This window comes from Aphelocoma coerulescens (genome assembly GCF_041296385.1).
Source record: "Aphelocoma coerulescens isolate FSJ_1873_10779 chromosome Z unlocalized genomic scaffold, UR_Acoe_1.0 ChrZ, whole genome shotgun sequence".
Lineage (NCBI taxonomy): Eukaryota > Metazoa > Chordata > Aves > Passeriformes > Corvidae > Aphelocoma > Aphelocoma coerulescens.
This window is the reverse complement of record NW_027184085.1, coordinates 27175693-27192857: the sequence shown is the minus strand read 5'-3', so window position 1 is coordinate 27192857 and position 17165 is coordinate 27175693. Positions and strand designations below refer to the sequence as shown.

The following is a 17165-nucleotide window of genomic DNA, read 5'->3' as shown; positions in this document are numbered from 1 at the left end:
GGCTCTCTATAAAGAAATGCTTCCTGATGGTGAATCCAAACCTCCCCTGGCACAGCTTTGAACCATTGCCACACATCTATCACTGGATCCCAAGGAGAAGAGATCAGCACCTCCGTCTCCACTTCTCCTCCTCAGGAAGCTGTAGAGAGCATGGAGGTTGCCCCTCAGCCTCCTTTTCTCCAACCTAGACAAGCCCAAAGCCCTTAGCAGCTCCTCACAGTGTCCAGTCCTTCCACCATCTGTCTTGCCTTCTGCAGACACCTTCAAGGACCTTCCCATCATTCTGAAATGGTGGAGCCCAGGCCTGCAGCCAGCACTCAGGGGGAGGCCCTGCCCCAGCGCTGGACACGGAGGGCCGGTCACCTCTTTGGACGGCGGTGACGCCGAGTTTGGTGCACCCAGGATGGGTTTGCTGCCCTCCTGGCTGCCAGGGCACGCTGCTGGCTGCTGCGGAGCCTGCTGCCAACCAGCACCCCCAGAGCCCTCTCTGCAGCCCCAGAGCTGCCCCTCTCCCAGTTTAGCCTCGTGTCTGGCAGAGGCTTTTTGACTTGTCATTTGCATGTCACTGGTGATGGCCCAGTGCTCCACTGTATCCAGATCCCTCTCTCTGCAAGGACCCTTGTCCCTCAAGAGAGTCAACAGCACCTTCCAGTTTGATATTATCTTTGGCCTTACTAATGGTGCATTCAACTCCTATATGCAGATCATTGGTAAAAATACAAACACAACTGGCCCTAGAATTGAGCCCTGCAGGGTACCAATAGAGTGAAACAAGAAGTAGCCATAAGTTTTCAGAAAGGGCAAGTGAATCATTTCATGTCTAGAAAATCTGTCTTCAAATCAATCGTATTTTATGCTTAGAAATAGTTAGGATGTAATTTTATAACCTACATGCAAAGAGGGTTTCTGGCATTGTAGAGACATGTCAGATAAAGGTGAAAGTTCATTTTATCAAAATGAAGTCTAAAAGTGGTGAAGAAAATAATTAGTAGTGAAAACCATTTCTCTTTAAGCTTGTCCTAGTAGAATATGGTGGAGACTCATTTTAAATATAGATCCCATTTTTGAGTGTGATAAAGTAAATAACATGTTTTAGTGGTAACCAATGTCGCTTGGCTTGTGTTATGCAGTAAAAGTGAATACAGATTTTTGCCTTCAGTGGTCATACTGATGAAATCTACTAAAAGAAACTCCAGCAACAAAAAACCCCCAAATGACAAAAAGCCCAACAGTTAGCACCAAAAGTCATGGCATCAATATGGCAGTGAGGAATGAGCATCATCTGTAATGCCACTTTTCTTTTTAAGTGAAATGACTTCTTTTTAACATATTGGTTCTCTGAACAAAGAAGGCCACAAGTTGCAGCAACAAAATGAAAGTAGGGCAGTAGTGGGAATGAGCAGAAGGCGGTGTAACCCTGGTGTACAGTACTGCTGTGGATAAAACACTGTGGTACACGTGACGTAACAGTGAGATATAGGATTTAAATGTTGGTACAGTCTTCATTGTTTGATTGTAGCATTTTGTTAGGAAGAGAAACTCTCTGGCAACAATATATAGTAAACTGACCATATGATGATCTTTTCAGCTCATAGTTTTTATCTTGCAGCATGCTTTTAAAATTTGACCTTTGCTGTGTGATTGAATACTTTGACCTCATAGTATTTCCCACGGAAGCAAGTTGGTGAAGAAGTCACACTGTTAAAACAAAAACATTATTGCCAAGCAAGAATGTTTCCTTACATAAGAATTGTGTATAGTTAATAATGTACCTTTTTTTAAAGACTTGAAAAGCTAATATTACACAGTTAAAAGAAATTATTCCTCACAGCAAATACATTAAAATACTTGTCAAATGCCTTGGAAAAAAAGGAGAAACTAATTTTGCAGGTAAATTCAAATATCAGCTGTAGTAATTTTCAGTTTCTATTATACAGAGAGTAAATTCAGCCAAAATTGATAAATTATGTCACTAAAATTATGATTAGTACTGTGATATTTGAAGTAGGATAGAGAGGGCTCATTAAAAATATTTACAGATATAATTGCAAGTGTTTTTAAAAAGTGTAAGTGGTGGTTTCCATTGCTTTCATTTTGGCCATTTATTGTAGCTAATAATTGTGTGCCTTTTCTTACTGTGCATTCCATTGTCTCTGTCATTTTCATTGTTGGTTTTTGCTCTTCTGGCCCCCGAGATAAATTACACTTAGGTTTTTTCTTTAATATTGTTGTTACCAAACTGATCAAAATCAAAATATCCATTGTTATTAAAAAATAAAAGAAAGAAAATGGATGTGAGAGTAATCATACCTTTGCATTTGAAAAAATTCTACTTTGTATTTTAGTAATACTGTGTTTTCTTTTCCTTTTTAAAAGCAAAATTATTGTGAACAAATCTGCTTTTCCAAAGGCTGGATCCTGCAGTCTGTGTAACTCCTGACTTTCCATTTACTTTGACAGCTGGGGATCTTCAAAGGGTGCTGGCAGCAGTAAGGGTTGATGTCCTGTCCCAGTGAAACTAATAATGGTGTAAAACCTATTGCCAGTGAAGCTAATGGTGTAAAAACCTATTGAATTACTTTGGTTTGGGATTTGAATCTGTGATTTCAGATAGTTAAAGTTTTGTTTCTAATTCAATTCTTATTGCAAGCTCTGCATGTCTCTTCCTGATCCAGTTGAAGGGAAAACATATGGAGGCCTTTCTCAAAATCATGTAGGGATTTTTTTATTTAACTTTTTTTTACTTTAGTGATTATATTTTTGTTCAGTCTGGGTTATTTTCTATTTCAATGCAGCTCACCAGTAATTCTACTCCTTTGAGCTCATTCTGAGCATCTTGGAAGGTAAAATGAACTTTGAGGCTGTGATCCTGCAGTATACATACAAGCAAAATGACTTTCTGACCTCATTGAGGAGGTTTGTGTTCACTGGGACTCTAGAATGAGGCCTTTTAATAAAATACATGCCCTAGCCAGGAATAAAGCAGGCATTTCTGTTGATCTATAAGGAATCTGTCAAAACTTCTCTGATCAGGCTTTTTTACTATCCCATCTTGAGTCCTTTTTTTAATGACATCTATTATCAGATTGAAATGGCGATTGAGACACTGCAAAAGTCTGATGGTCTGTCCACTCACAGAAGCTCTCTTCTCAACAGCCATGTAAGTTGTCTCTTCTTCACATACACTCTCTCTTGCTTGTTCTGCATGCTTAGCCTGCCTCTAAATGTTTGTTTTATTTTATTATTACTTTTTGCTCTTAATCTTCCCATCTTAGTTGCTTGTAATCTTCTACTACACCTCCCATGGCTTTATTTTGTCAGATTAAATGTCTTTATGGTATATTGCAGAGTGTTACCTGTTTCCTATGCTCTACACCTGTGTTAGGACAAGTTAACACATTTGACTGTTTTGCGGGTTACAGTGTAAATGTCAAGCTAAGGTTCAATTAATTCTAAATTAGCTGGCTTTTGACATTTTAGACAAAGTTGTCTACGTCATAAGAACTGTGTACCATTTACTAATTCTGGGGCGTGTGAAGAGGAGGAGAAGAAACAAAGAGCACACCTATATAATATACTTAGGTTATTCCTAGGTGTTTCTTCATTTTTTCTGACTAGAGTGTTTATTTTGAAATTACTTATTTAAGAATCCTAAGGATCCTTACAATGGCCTGGTAGAAATTGAAAGTATTGTCTTAATTTGAAGTGCACAGAAATGTCTTATTCATCTGTCGTTTACTTTGTTCTTACCCTGCAAGTCTTACAGTTAAGAACTTTTCATAAACAAAGCTAAAAGATATTTCAGCAAAAAACATGATCTCCAAATATAGTGATAAGTTCACTATATGTAACTTTAAAATAAGGGAAAAAGCCCAAGATAATTTTAAACTTATTATATAGGTAATATTATTACTTTGTAAGTTGTTAGTCTTTTCTGAAATGTTTTTTTTCTGTTGATATTTATGGTTTTGTGTTTTGTATTTTTGCCATGTTGATTGGTTTGTATTCATCTTACTTTTTTTTTTCCTTCTCAGCTTTACTTACAATATAAATTCAAATTCCTTTATTGCTTTACAGAAGAAATTGAAATTTACTTTGCAGTCTGAATGTAGAATATGATGAAAGAGATTATCCTTTGGAAATCAAATTAAAAATGTATGCTTTAGAAGATTTGGGTTTGGATTTTGGATTTTTTTTCCTGTAGGGTTTGGTTTTGTCAAAGTTAAAATGAAAAGTGTTTTGTGGAGAATTTAGGCAAACTTTTTTTTTCTTAAAAAAATCTGAAATTGGAAGAGCTATAATATAAAAAGTTACAGAAAATTATATACAGGAGGACATTTAGATTCCACCTCGTGTGTTTACAAAATAATTATTTTGAAGATAAGACAGTATCAAAACTATCATTTAAATAATAATAGATAGTATTAGACCGATAATATCAAAATCATTGTTTAAATGTAATTTTTAACACTGTAACTTTTTTTGGCAATGCTTTAGAAACCTATGGAAAGACTTAGAACACTAGAAGTTTCTGCTTAAACCTCTTAGGAAGTCCATAGTCTTGGTATAAAACCAAGAAAGATTACAAGATAAGCTGCTGTGCTGCGGTAAACTGTGTTTCACTCGTTCCTAGTTCTAGGCACTATTCACAGTGTCTTCCTAATAACGAGATTTGCACAGAAGATCACAGTCTTTCCAGCTGTTAAGGCTTATGGTATTTCTTTCTTGACTGTGAATACTTTGTGAAAAGTCTTGTGATAGAGATATATCTTCGACCTTCGACAACCCTTGTACAAATTTTTGTGGCAATAAATCTTTCCTAGTTTTGGTCATTTTGAAAGAAATTTAAAACCTAGATCAAGCCTACTGGATGTTTTGCCTGTTCTTAAAGCAATGCTTATTGTCTTTAAAATCAAGGACAGTATGGAGGAAGTTCAGGTGTGGATGTAGTCTTTGTCTCTTTACTTTTCTTGACTTTGCCTTCTAATGATTTGGTTTGGCCATTATTAAAATAATAATGGATTTTAAAATAGAATTCGAAATTGTGTTTTTAATTAGCATACACTTTACAGATGATAAATTAATTTGTGGGAAAATTTTAGTTTGGGATTTAAATTTTCACCCTTTAATACCTCAATGAGGTTTTGTACGATTTTTTTTTTCCTAAATACATGAGTTCTCATTTTAAAGAGTTTGTAATTTCTCCTCTGTTTTCTTTTGTTTCTTGATGTATTTCTGCATGAGATCAACTTAATTAATTGATAGTTGACTGCTTTATAAACATTGCAGCTTAATTGAAGTCACACTCAATTTAACAGGTCTGGCTCTGTAAATATTTCATACCTTTCCCTGTCTTACCAATACATTATGGTCAGTACTACAAATTTATAAGCCAGGACTCAAACCTGAATAGTTTTAGAATTGTATTTCAGCTTGGTAGAAAAATGTTTGGATTCTTTAAAAAGTTGCTTACAATAATGTTTGCATTCAATTTTCTCTTAAAATCATAAATTAACTGCACTTTTTCTTCCAGGCTATAATCTATCAAGTAAGGATTTCAAGCCCTTGCTACTAAGTAACTCCTTCCAAGAGCAAAAATTCTTATATTGCACTTAACTTTTGATTTGGTTTTTTTGTGTGTTGAATAATGCAAGTTATGTTTGAAATAACATCTGTTAGAAATTCATATAATTAATGAAGTGCACTTGAAGTGATTAATAATAGATTAGAAACCATCTGGAGGAAAATATCTTTAATGCTACATACAGAACTTAATTACAAAATAATTATTTTTTGTTTGTCAGTCTTTTGGGATTGACAGAGTTTTTCCTTTTGGTGAAAGCAGAAGTACTTCACATTCTGTATTGTTGTGATTCGATTCTAGATAGAATAATATATGGCAACTGTTATATAAATGTGTTAGTAAAAATACAGATGTAATAACAGATTTTCAATATGGATAGATTGCAGCCGTTGAAAATGATAATTACCTCTGTTTGTAAGCCAAGACAGGCTTAGGTCAGGTCACTAGTGAAATTAGTTTAATACATTCACATAAAAATCAAATGTTTGCAATTATACCTTTTCTTCAGCTTTATTTCAAAACGACAGATGCTCAGTTTGGAAGCACTTGTGAATGTTAGTACATATAAAATAATTATATGATAAGTCATGATTAACTCCAGTTTTTCATTTTGTTTATTTGAAATGCAAAATTACCTGCAAAAGAAGCTAAAAATGTTATGTCTTGGAAGCATTTTTATCTTTCATCTGTATTTTTCTAGAGCTTAGAAAATTCTAGGGTTCCATGACAAGTACTGAGAAAAATAAGGAAAACGTTGACTTATAAAAAAAACTAAACCAACTGAATTTTAATGTATTCTCAGACTATATTAGTTTTGATCTTTTTTGTCATTTTCCTGTAATATTAAATCTAGGACTAGTAAATTGTCCCTTTTACTTTTTCTGGATATTACCAACAGCTAAAGGTGTTTCATGAGTGTGCTCTACTTAGAACATCCAGTGATGTTACATAAAGCCTCTTCTTGCATATTTCTAATTATCTGCCACATTACATGAAAGGGTTACTGTTTTTCCAAGAAACTCATTCTGCTCCTTCTGGAAGTCAAAGGCAAGCAGGCTACAGCTGAAAGGGTTTGTATCTGTAATGATTTATAGATGTACCAGTTATTTTCCAGTGTTACGCAGTAGCTTTTTTCTTATGTGTATCTTAATGTTTTTTAATAACAGGCAAAGAGAAACAGAGTAATATTCCAGGTTTACAAACGCATTAACTATTGTGTCCAAGGAGTTTGTTTTCTGCAATTTATGTGTATTACATTCATAATTACTTTATTTCTTTGTGATACTAACAATTTGTCTCCAAAGCTTCGATACCTTTATCATGTACTGATGTGTGATACTGAATCAAAAATATTTTATGAAAACGACACTTTCCTGAGGTCACAAGTTCACTGAGTTTTTCTATTTCCTGGTAATTCTGAAGATACTAAAACATTTTTGTATAACTAATGTTTAAAGACTCTCTGAGGAAGGATTTTTCAATAGATTAATTTTTCAATAGACCTGAAGAGTGGTTCCAACTGTTCGATGTTAATGCTGTATGGCTACAATATTTTTAATAAAGTATGTAACAGGGATTTTTTTCTGTTTTGTATGTGATGTAGCTTCAGTGGCTTTTAGACAACTATGAAACTGCAGAAGGAGTGAGCCTTCCAAGAAGTACCCTTTACAACCATTACTTACGACATTGTCAGGAGCACAAGTTGGATCCAGTCAATGCTGCCTCCTTTGGAAAACTCATACGGTCAATCTTCATGGGACTACGGACTAGAAGACTGGGAACTAGGTTTGTGCAATTGAAATCCTGAATTATAATAAAAAAATAAAGGTAATAATTATGCATAAGAAACTTGTCTGCTAGGCAAAATAATACATAAGACCTGCATTTAAATATTACAGTGTTTTTCTGTCAGTTCTATTTCGTCATGTTGAACAGTTTTATATTTTTTCAAAATTATATTATGGTTTTATTTCTTCTGCTTTTGACAGTTTATGTGTTTATGTGTTGGTAACTATACTTCACATTTTTATCATTACAAATAAATTATAGCTTGCCATTTGGAAATCACTAATAATGCTGTTTGCCTATAACTAGATAAGTTGTATTTATTTCCATTTTATTTTTCTTACTCAAGTGAAGTGCAAGTTAATATGCTGATAGTATTTGTTTAAGAGAGTGAATTAATTTCTCAAAGGTAGTAAAATGACACTCATGTAAAACCAGTTTGATGGGAGAGCCAGACCTGATTTGGGTGTATTATTTTCCAGTCAATGTAAATTGTAAAGTAAATGTAATGTAAATATGTAAAACTAGTGTTACTGCTCTTTTAATTCTTGCTTTTTCATAAAGGGGGAACTCCAAATATCATTACTATGGGATTCGTGTCAAGCCAGACTCTCCTCTTAATCGACTACAAGAGGACATGCAATATATGGCCATGAGACAACAGCCCATGCAGCAGAAACAGAGGTAAAGTGTGAAACATAACTATGTGCTAATAGTTCTAGTTCATCAAGTCTTACTTTTCCTTATATGGACAAGTTGAAATTCCAGTTCAGCTTTTCTGCTGTGAAAATAAAAGTGTGCTGGATATGTGCAGTTGATGTCAATGACATAAGTACAATGTGGAAGAATATTTACCTAGAAATTTGCAAAAAATAAATAATAATAAAATATAATAAAATATGAACAGACTCTTAACTATATTGAATTCTTGTCTCACAAGCTGAATAAAAACAGCTTAAATTGAAATTAAGAGCTTTAATTTCAAATATTCCTATTTCTTTTCATTGCTGTACTGTTTCATGTACACACTTCTTATCAGAGAACGTACTATTAAGTTGCTTGATACTTATTTCATTTCCCTGTGAAGAATTAATATGAACACAATGGTTTGCCTCTAAGTACGTGTAAGGATGTTCCCTTAGTATCTGTTATTCCTGATAAACCTGTGAAAGCTCAGAAGTAGTTGAAAGCAGTGGCACAGGACTGTACTGGTGGTGAAAGAATGTCTGAATATGCATATTAAAAACTATGTTAAACAGAAAATTTTAGGTGAAAAAGATGGAAATGAGTAAATTTCTTTGAAATTAAGTTTTATTTGAGTGGTGTCGCTAGCCTCCCATATTACCTTAAAGTAAAATACATTAGATGCATAATTTCATGGCACTGATAGATTAGAAGAGCAGCATATCAAGCAAGTCACCTTTAGAGCAATTATTCCTCTCCAAAAATGTTCAGTCAAATGAACAGTTTGGTATAGTGTACCAAGCATATTTTGTCTCCTTGGACACAACTGAGATATGGAAAACACAGCTTCAAACTTTAACTTCGAATGCAAAGATCACTTTGATCTGAAATTACTCTACTGTCATTTCCAGACAGTACAGATTAGTTACAGCACTAAATGGAAGTTCATGGTAAGATATATGGTCTTAACTATCTTTTGCTGAGCATAATACAGGAGCATGAGATGTCTCATAATGCTTCATGTAGAAAATTCTTGTTATGAAAACCATGGCAGGATTATATAGTAAGGAGATAGGTATTTACAAAATCTCCCAGCAAGCTCAATCTCATTCACTTAGAGGTTTCATTCACTTGAACTCAAAATTACATATGTGCACCAAAACATATGCCACAATGGTCTAACTAGAATTATTTCTGGAAAAATGGTGCCAGTCAGCTAAACACTGTCACATCTCTTATCTTCTTGATTCACAATGACAAAGTGATTTTGGAATTTCATTATATAACTGTTAGGAGTGGATATTTCTTTTTGTATTATTTGCTTTTTATTTTAGTTAGTAACACCATATGTCTTACATAGTTCCCTTATTTTCCTTACCTAAGTATGTTTGGTGTAATTTTCTTAACTTCATGTCAGTATGTTCCTTGATTATATCAGAACAAAATCACACGTACGGCACCATGTGCAGTTAGTGCCCACTTCTCCTGTGCCCCATGTTTTGCACTTGCACACATGTACCTGCACCAGCATGCACCTGTTTAGGCTGAATTCACACCAATCCTAAGATCTGCTGTGAGAATCTGTGAAGGTGTTGATGAGGGGTGAGAACTGCAAGGTACCATTATACTCAATAGGTAGCTGTTACATGAAAAATACTGTGATGTAGGAGGCTTAGTATTTAACTTCAGTGTTTCATATATGTCTGTATGTGTTCTTATCATTGTTATCCAAGTGTATTCGAAAATTCTAGCATGATTAAGAGAGAACTAAAAGACTGAATATTGTAATTTTCAGAATGATGATAATGTTTCTCTTTTGTCAGCTTATTAATATTTCTAGTGGTTCTTTTGTCTTTTAAATTAGTGGTAAACTGCAGTCAATATACTTTTTTCTTGGTAGTTATACCAATTCTACCATCTCTATTAGACACATCTAATTGGATAAACACTTCTAGTCCTCCTCAGCAAAGGCTGTAGACAGAATGTGTGCCACACATCATTTTTCTTCTTTCCTTTTCTTAATTTGGGAACCTTTTTTATTTGCATAACTTCAGTATCCCAAAGTGCTTGTTTTGAAGTCTTCATTATCCTCAAACAGTAATGTTGTTTCTTCCTAAAGTAACGAAACATTATCTTTGTATTACAAAATTATGTCAAGCTGTTTGGAAAGGGATAGATTTGATTCTTTTTGGTATAAATTTGGTGGTTTTACATTATGCTGTTACTAAGCTAAATTCTACCAGAAATTGGGAGTGCTGCTGGAATACCACCTTTGTGAATTCTGTAATGCATTGTTAATACCCTAGCTTTCCTTAGTGGTTGTTTCTTCTGTTATTTACAAAATAAGTAAGAATCACTAGATTCTTTTGTCACTTGTCCTGAAAATTTTATTTTGAGATGGAAAAACCAAACTCTGTGTTCCATTTATGAAGAAGTAAACAGAAAGGATAACTTTGTACTTGATATTTTTGCAGGTATAAGCCTATGCAGAAAGTGGATGGAGTTGCAGATGGCTTCACAGGAAGTGGTCAACAGACAGGCACATCTGTTGAACAAACCGTAATTGCCCAAAGTCAACACCATCAACAGTTTCTAGGTATGAAAGCAGGTTTTATATTGCTATATAAATAAGTAAGATGAACTTTGTTGTCATTCTGAATATCAAGCCACACAAGTACAATAGTTTCTTCTGAAGTTATCGTGCCCTCTTTAAAATCCTTACTCACAAAAGAACAGAAAGGCACTTAAATTACACGTGAGCTTTATGTAATATTTAATATGCATCATGTAAGTATAAAAGGAAAAATAGGGTGACATATACTTCATATTACATAAATGAATTTGCTTTTCATAATTATATTAAGTGTGCGTATTGAAATTCCTACCATGAAAGTTGTTTCCTTCATGTGCATTACAGTGAATTTTATTTCATAAAAGCCAGGGTAGGAGGATGGCATTGCACTACTAGGCAGGTTAGCCACTCCCTGGGCTGTTTTGAAAGGGTGTTCTAGTGTTGTAAGTGGAAAGAGACAAAGAGTTTCAACTGAAATCCCAAAGGTCATGTTTGAAAATATCCAAATTGTGGATTTGTTGGTCCTGTTAAGCATGTATTCCAGTCATGGAAACAAACTGTAATTTAGTTAATTGTTTATGTAAAAAGAGTCCTTGGCTGTGCTGATAGAGTGTGCTATTAGCGTAGGTTGGTTTGGTTGGGATTTTCAACCACCAAATCCTTTGGCCTAATTTTGCTGTTACTAAAACCATTTGTAGCATAAGGGTAGCATTAAAATGTTTTGAATCTTCTTTTCCAGGTATGTTTCCGTCCAGCATTTTTATCTTAATCAGCTTGTCTCACAGAAACATTTGTGACAAATAGTAAAAGCACACATTGGCTCTACTTGAAAGTCTAGTAAATGTCAAGTAAAAACATATATTCAGTTTATTAAGCCCCATCACACGTGGCTGCATAGAAACTCTTCAGCTGAACAACAAAAAAATTATTCAGGGATTAGTCTCTCCTGCACTGACTTAGATAGTTCCTTGCACCCTGTAATAGTCTGAAAAAGTGTGTGTTAGCTTCACTGTATAGGTGTAGTATGTACATGATAGCATTTTATTCTATTCAAGTATAATTTTGTACTTATTTTTATTAAAAGTAATAATTTATTTATTATTTTGGCATACAACAGGTATGAAATACATTCCTCTTTGAATATTATGACCGTTTGGAATTTATTTCTTTGTATAATCCTTAAATTTTTTTCTTAACCATACTGTAACTGGCACCTCTTTCATTATGTTGTCATGACAACAGATGCATCTCGAGTACTGCCAGAGTTTGGAGAAGTTGAAATATCTTCTCTGCCAGATGGTACTACCTTTGAGGACATCAAATCACTACAGAGTCTTTATCGAGAGCACTGTGAGGTATTTCCTAAAAAACATTTATTTTTGAAAGTTCATGACTTTTAGTGAAGGCCAGTACAAGAGAATAGTGCCAAATATATTGCAGCCATGATAGGGGTATGTGACTTTGCCCCAGGATATTTTACTTATTTCATTGAAAAGGATAGCAAAAAGGGTTTTCTGGAGGATCCCCTTTACAGGGGAAAAGAATAATATGTAATAGATACTGAGAATGAAATGTCACATGTATGTTTTTCAGAATGTTAGACTTTAGATATTGCATGCAGATATTTGGTTTAGTCAACAGGAAATGTAAATCAGGTTAGATTATAATTTTATTTTCTTTTACATTAAAAGCAGTAACTTTTTTCTCATATCAAAGAAATATTGAGACATTTAAACCACATTTGATGCTGAACAATATGTCTTTTAAAATTATTTTTGAAGGTGCTTCCAATTTATAAGGAATTATGAAAATGAGTAAAATGTCAGGTTTACTCTTTTATTTGCAGTAGCAATAAATATTTTCTATGCTTAAATTCCTCTGATATGTTTACATAGGCTATACTAGTTCCTGGAGGCTTCCATGCAAGCCTTATGCAAGTCTCTGTGCACAACAGTTTATGGTGCTGGAAAATTTATGGATATCAAAGGTATTAAAACAGTTACCATTTATAACTTGAGAATTTACAGTTTGCCTTGGTTCCACTACAAGATGAAGGAAAAAAGCTATAGATCTAATTGGAGCTGGGAGTGGAGGGAAGCTGGGTAAAAGACAATACGATCTCATGTTTTACTTTTTCAGGCAATACTGGATGTGGTTGTTAATCTTCAATTCAGCCTGATAGAAAAATTGTGGCAAACTTTCTGGCGCTATTCTCCTTCTGCTCCACCTGATGGCACTCCTGTTAATGAACCAAGGTTAGTAAATGTTTCTCTTTGCTTAATGTGTCTCGTGATAATTTGAGTGTGAAATAAAAAAAAATTTATTAGTTTAACTTAACAGTAATAATTTTTTCTCCTATGATTTTTTTCCAAGTTAAATTTATGTTGTCTGGCAGTTTTGTATAGCTCAGGTTTATGCCAAAGGGCAGTCTTGAAACCGTTGTGTCACCCATTGGGGTATTTTGCATAGACAAATACGGTAAAGGTGACCCTTACCAATATTTTATCCACTTCTTTTAAGCCAAAGGATCATTCATATATCTGCACTACTTATGAGCTGTAGGAGAATTATGGAGATATTTCTTAAATCCATTTCTGTGTGAGACAATGTGTAAATAAGTTGTATTGGGTAGAGCTGAGACATCTATGATGCCTGTATAAAAAAATACATTTTAACACCCATTGCATGTTTTTACTTGCTGTAAATCATGGAATCATAGAAACTTTAGGTCAGAAAAGTTAAATTCAAGTGTTAACCTACCACTGCCATGTTAACTGCTAAACCATGCCCCCAGGTGCCATAAATGCATTATTGTTTATTAATTTGCTACGGTTTTTTTTAACACCAGCAATCTGAGTGAAATAGAAAGTCGACTTCCTAAAGCAAAGCTGATTACCCTGTGCAAGAATGAGTCAATTCTGAAATGGATGTGTAACTGTGACCACGTGATGTACCAGGCTTTGGTGGAGATTCTCATTCCTGACGTCCTTAGACCTATTCCTAGTAAGTTGAACACCTGAAACATTTGTAAGGATTTTTCTGCAAGCATGTATATGGTGGAGGTGTACTTGTGCCTCACAGGACAGCTTAAGAAAAAGTCTGAAAGTTACACAAGTAACTGTGTATAATTTATCCTCAGTTTTGTTGTGTAAGGAGTTGTGCTGGGAATTGCCATATGCTTTGAACTCTAAAAGTTGGAAGATCCAGTTTTTAAGATACAGTGTCATATTAAAGGTTCTTCTTTCTCTATATCTGTTACCTCTTCAGGTAAAAATGTTTTCCCTTTACCCTGGCTCTAGGGTACCTGATGGAAAGAAGTCCTGTGGCCCTGTGGCAATGTGCACTAGTATCAGTCAATCCTTCCACTAAATTCAGTAGTTTTCTGTTTAAACATCACATATTAATCTTTGATTAGTCTGAAAAAGAAATATGGTCTTTGTGATTCCATGTTTGAAGTGTCGGTCCTTTGTTCCTGACTGTTGAAATAAATTCTAATGACTGTTAAGGCAGTGAAGAATTCCTAGTCCAATTTATTATTCCAATCTACTGTTTTTTCTGTCATACATCCTACATGAAAGAGTGAGTAATTGTCCAGTCATGCCACCATAACCAGGAGTAGAGATTTCTTTTCAAATTTAATTTTACTAGAATCTGTCGTTGCTCTAGCAGTGTATTTTTATGGCTATCTTTGGTAGAAAACAAATTTATGTGAAGAAAGTTGAACTCCTTCATGAAGTATTTATTGTCTCACATACACTGTCCTAAATATAATAAAGAAATCATGTTAGCAACGCACTAAAAACCTCATACCTCCTACATATTATTTCCTTCCCATGAAAAAAAAAACCCAGTATTCACTTTAAAAAGTTTAAAATATTTTTAAAAATATTAATCCAAAAAGTAGGCTTGCAGGTAACAAAGCTATATTGTCATGCTGTGAACACCTCTTCTGCTATGGTGACTCCAGCAGTAATAAGCACTTCATAAGAATATTTGGTGGTAGTGCCTTGCAGAAAAGTTTTATTGACTTCTTGCTTGCCAGTGGAATAAAATCAGGTTTTAGCAAATTATGTATAATGCAAAAAACAAAAATTGAAACTGGAAATGTACAAAATCTGAAGGTTTGCCATTTACAAAGTGCATTTTACCTTTTTTTTTAAGGAACGAGTAAGTGCTTGTTAGCAATTGACATCATTTGGGCATCTATGTATGAAAATAAAGGAAAATGTTTTCTCAAATGCATGTAATTATTGACAGCTATTACTTGTGTAAATTATTTTGCATTGGTTTATATTTAATGTTTTACTTCTCTCATGACAATACCATTAGGTAGGATTTTAGAGTAATACAGTGTATCACAAAAAATTAGGCAGTGATAAAAACCCCCACAAATTTAATTATAACATTTAATAGGCTGAATGGAAACTCTCAATTGCAAAAGCAAGTTAATTTCTGAATAAAAAGGTAGTGCAGACACAGTTTTTCATCAAACCTGCTCCTCTCCTTTTCAGTTGCTTTTCCTGCAAAGCCTGGTAGTCTCTAGAGGAGTGTTCAGATGACAGCTATACAGCTCATGGTGTCTTCCTGCCTTGCTTCATAAGATGCATTGGGCATTGCCAATACAAGATTTCAAGAAATGGGGCAAAATCAATTAATATCAATAATTAGAGGCAACATGTCCTTTTCACACTTTCTTTCTAGAATTACCAATCATATTTGAATAATTGATACCTACTGTGTTTGACATTCCTGTTTTGGGGATGGTCATCAGACTGTTGGATTCAAACACGTCATCTAATCCCAGGACAAATTCATCCCAAGAGACTTCTGCCTCCTTTTTGTGAACAGTCAGTGGTTTTCTGCTCAGAATTGCACTCACTGAGCTACCTTTAGAAGACAGCTAACGTATTTTCTTACTTTATCCTTTAGAACCAGCTAACTAAATGGCCTTATTTAGCAGCTTTCCTTTAATGATGGGCCATCCAGGTTTCTTCTTCACTGTTAAATGGTTAAAATCTTGTGATTTTTTTAAGTCCTGCTTTTGAATAAAAGCATCTCCAGTCATTACAAGAGACTGAGATAATGGCTTAAGGTTGAATATAACAAAAATGCAGCTGAAGAAGCAGATAAATTCATCATCCTCTGTAGGAAAATAGCAATTTGTAGGGAAGTTTGGACTCTGTAGAGGAGCTGGGACTGTAAATGCTTCATTAAAGGCATGTTTATGATTTTTTTTCTTGAGTAAATGGGAAGAGAGCAGCAGCTGCTGCTCAAAATAGGGAAAAATACTAATTTGAAAGGAGCTTGAAGAAAGCATAATTTTTTCAAGTTTGGGTTTTTTTTGTCTAGATCTTCAGTGTTTTTTTCTTTTAGACAAGTCATATTGTTGGTACATACTACTGGAGTAGAAATAAAAGACTGTTGAGGAAAAAATGGTTTTATTTTTAACCTCTGTATTAAATTTGTCAGCTGAAATGTTTAGCACCCACAGAATGAGTGAAGAATTGCTGTGTATAAAACAACAAAATTCCTTTTCCTAAGAAAAGCAAAATGCTGTCCATTGAAGTCAGGAATAAAGACCATTATGTAGTGTCTTTGACAATAGACCAGAGCTATTATGTTTTAGAATGGGCATCTTACATCTTCACAAGGGGCAGAATGGACAGTAACAAATTTGCTGTTGAGTTAGTTTCCATGATTGGTGGAGAATTTATGCAAATTACACTTCCACACCATATTATACAATTCCAGACAGACAAAAAATTAGAGTACTGGAAAGGCTGTAAAGCTCAGTTTTGTACAAGTCAGAGGGGTTTTGGTTCAGAAGCCAAGCTTTTTAGGTGCTTATCCAAATCAAACTTTCAGTAACTGCCATTGCCACATCATTTAGTTTATGAGTAGTAACACTTAATGATTTAGGCCATTTACTTTGCACCATGCTTATCATGCAAAGATTCTTTGAAAGGGTTCAGATGAACTTAACAGTTCAAGGATGTAGGTACGTAAGGTTTTGGTAATGGCTAGATGTGTAGTTAAGGATATGAGAAAAAATCTGTATTTAATGTATCTCCAAAGCTCATTAGAAATTCATGGTTGTTCTATACAATAGTGATGCCTGATTAGCTACTTTAGCTATTTTATTTCTTCAGAAATTAGAATTCCTTTTATTTGTTCCTTTTTCTTACTAGTTAAAGGTCTTTCTTGAAAGGCCTGAGCTGCTTTTCTATATTTATTTTTAAAGGAGATCAGCATTACAGTGATGCAAATAATTTTGTAATATATATATACTTGGGTAAAAAAGAGTAATGAGAACATTAGAGGTGAAAAAGCAGTAATATTTTCCTTAAATGTCTAAGTACCATTCATACAGTATTTACATTATTGCTTCCATCTTGTCCTGTAGGTAAGAAAAGATGAGTGAATACATAGTCAATTAGTAAGTGCACAGAAATAATTTACAAAGCAGCACAAGTGAGCTAGAGGATTGACAGGGTTGAGGAAAAAAGCTTGTTCTTCATGTGTAAACCCTAAAGGACAAAA

At 34.2% G+C, this 17165-nt stretch overlaps 1 protein-coding gene across 2 annotated transcripts in view; it reads left to right on the top strand.

Annotated features, from left to right (window-relative positions):
* The window catches only part of RFX3 (regulatory factor X3), a 110392-nt gene that overhangs the window by 78819 nt on the left and 14408 nt on the right, over positions 1–17165 (top strand). The window contains exons 5-11 of one of the 2 annotated variants that reach the window (XM_069000736.1): positions 3086–3160; positions 7188–7369; positions 7934–8053; positions 10528–10649; positions 11868–11980; positions 12765–12880; positions 13474–13628. In XM_069000736.1, the coding sequence (XP_068856837.1) occupies positions 3086–3160; positions 7188–7369; positions 7934–8053; positions 10528–10649; positions 11868–11980; positions 12765–12880; positions 13474–13628 (883 nt within the window). The remainder of the gene's footprint in view (positions 1–3085; positions 3161–7187; positions 7370–7933; positions 8054–10527; positions 10650–11867; positions 11981–12764; positions 12881–13473; positions 13629–17165) is intronic. The other variant, XM_069000735.1, reaches the window with a different exon arrangement.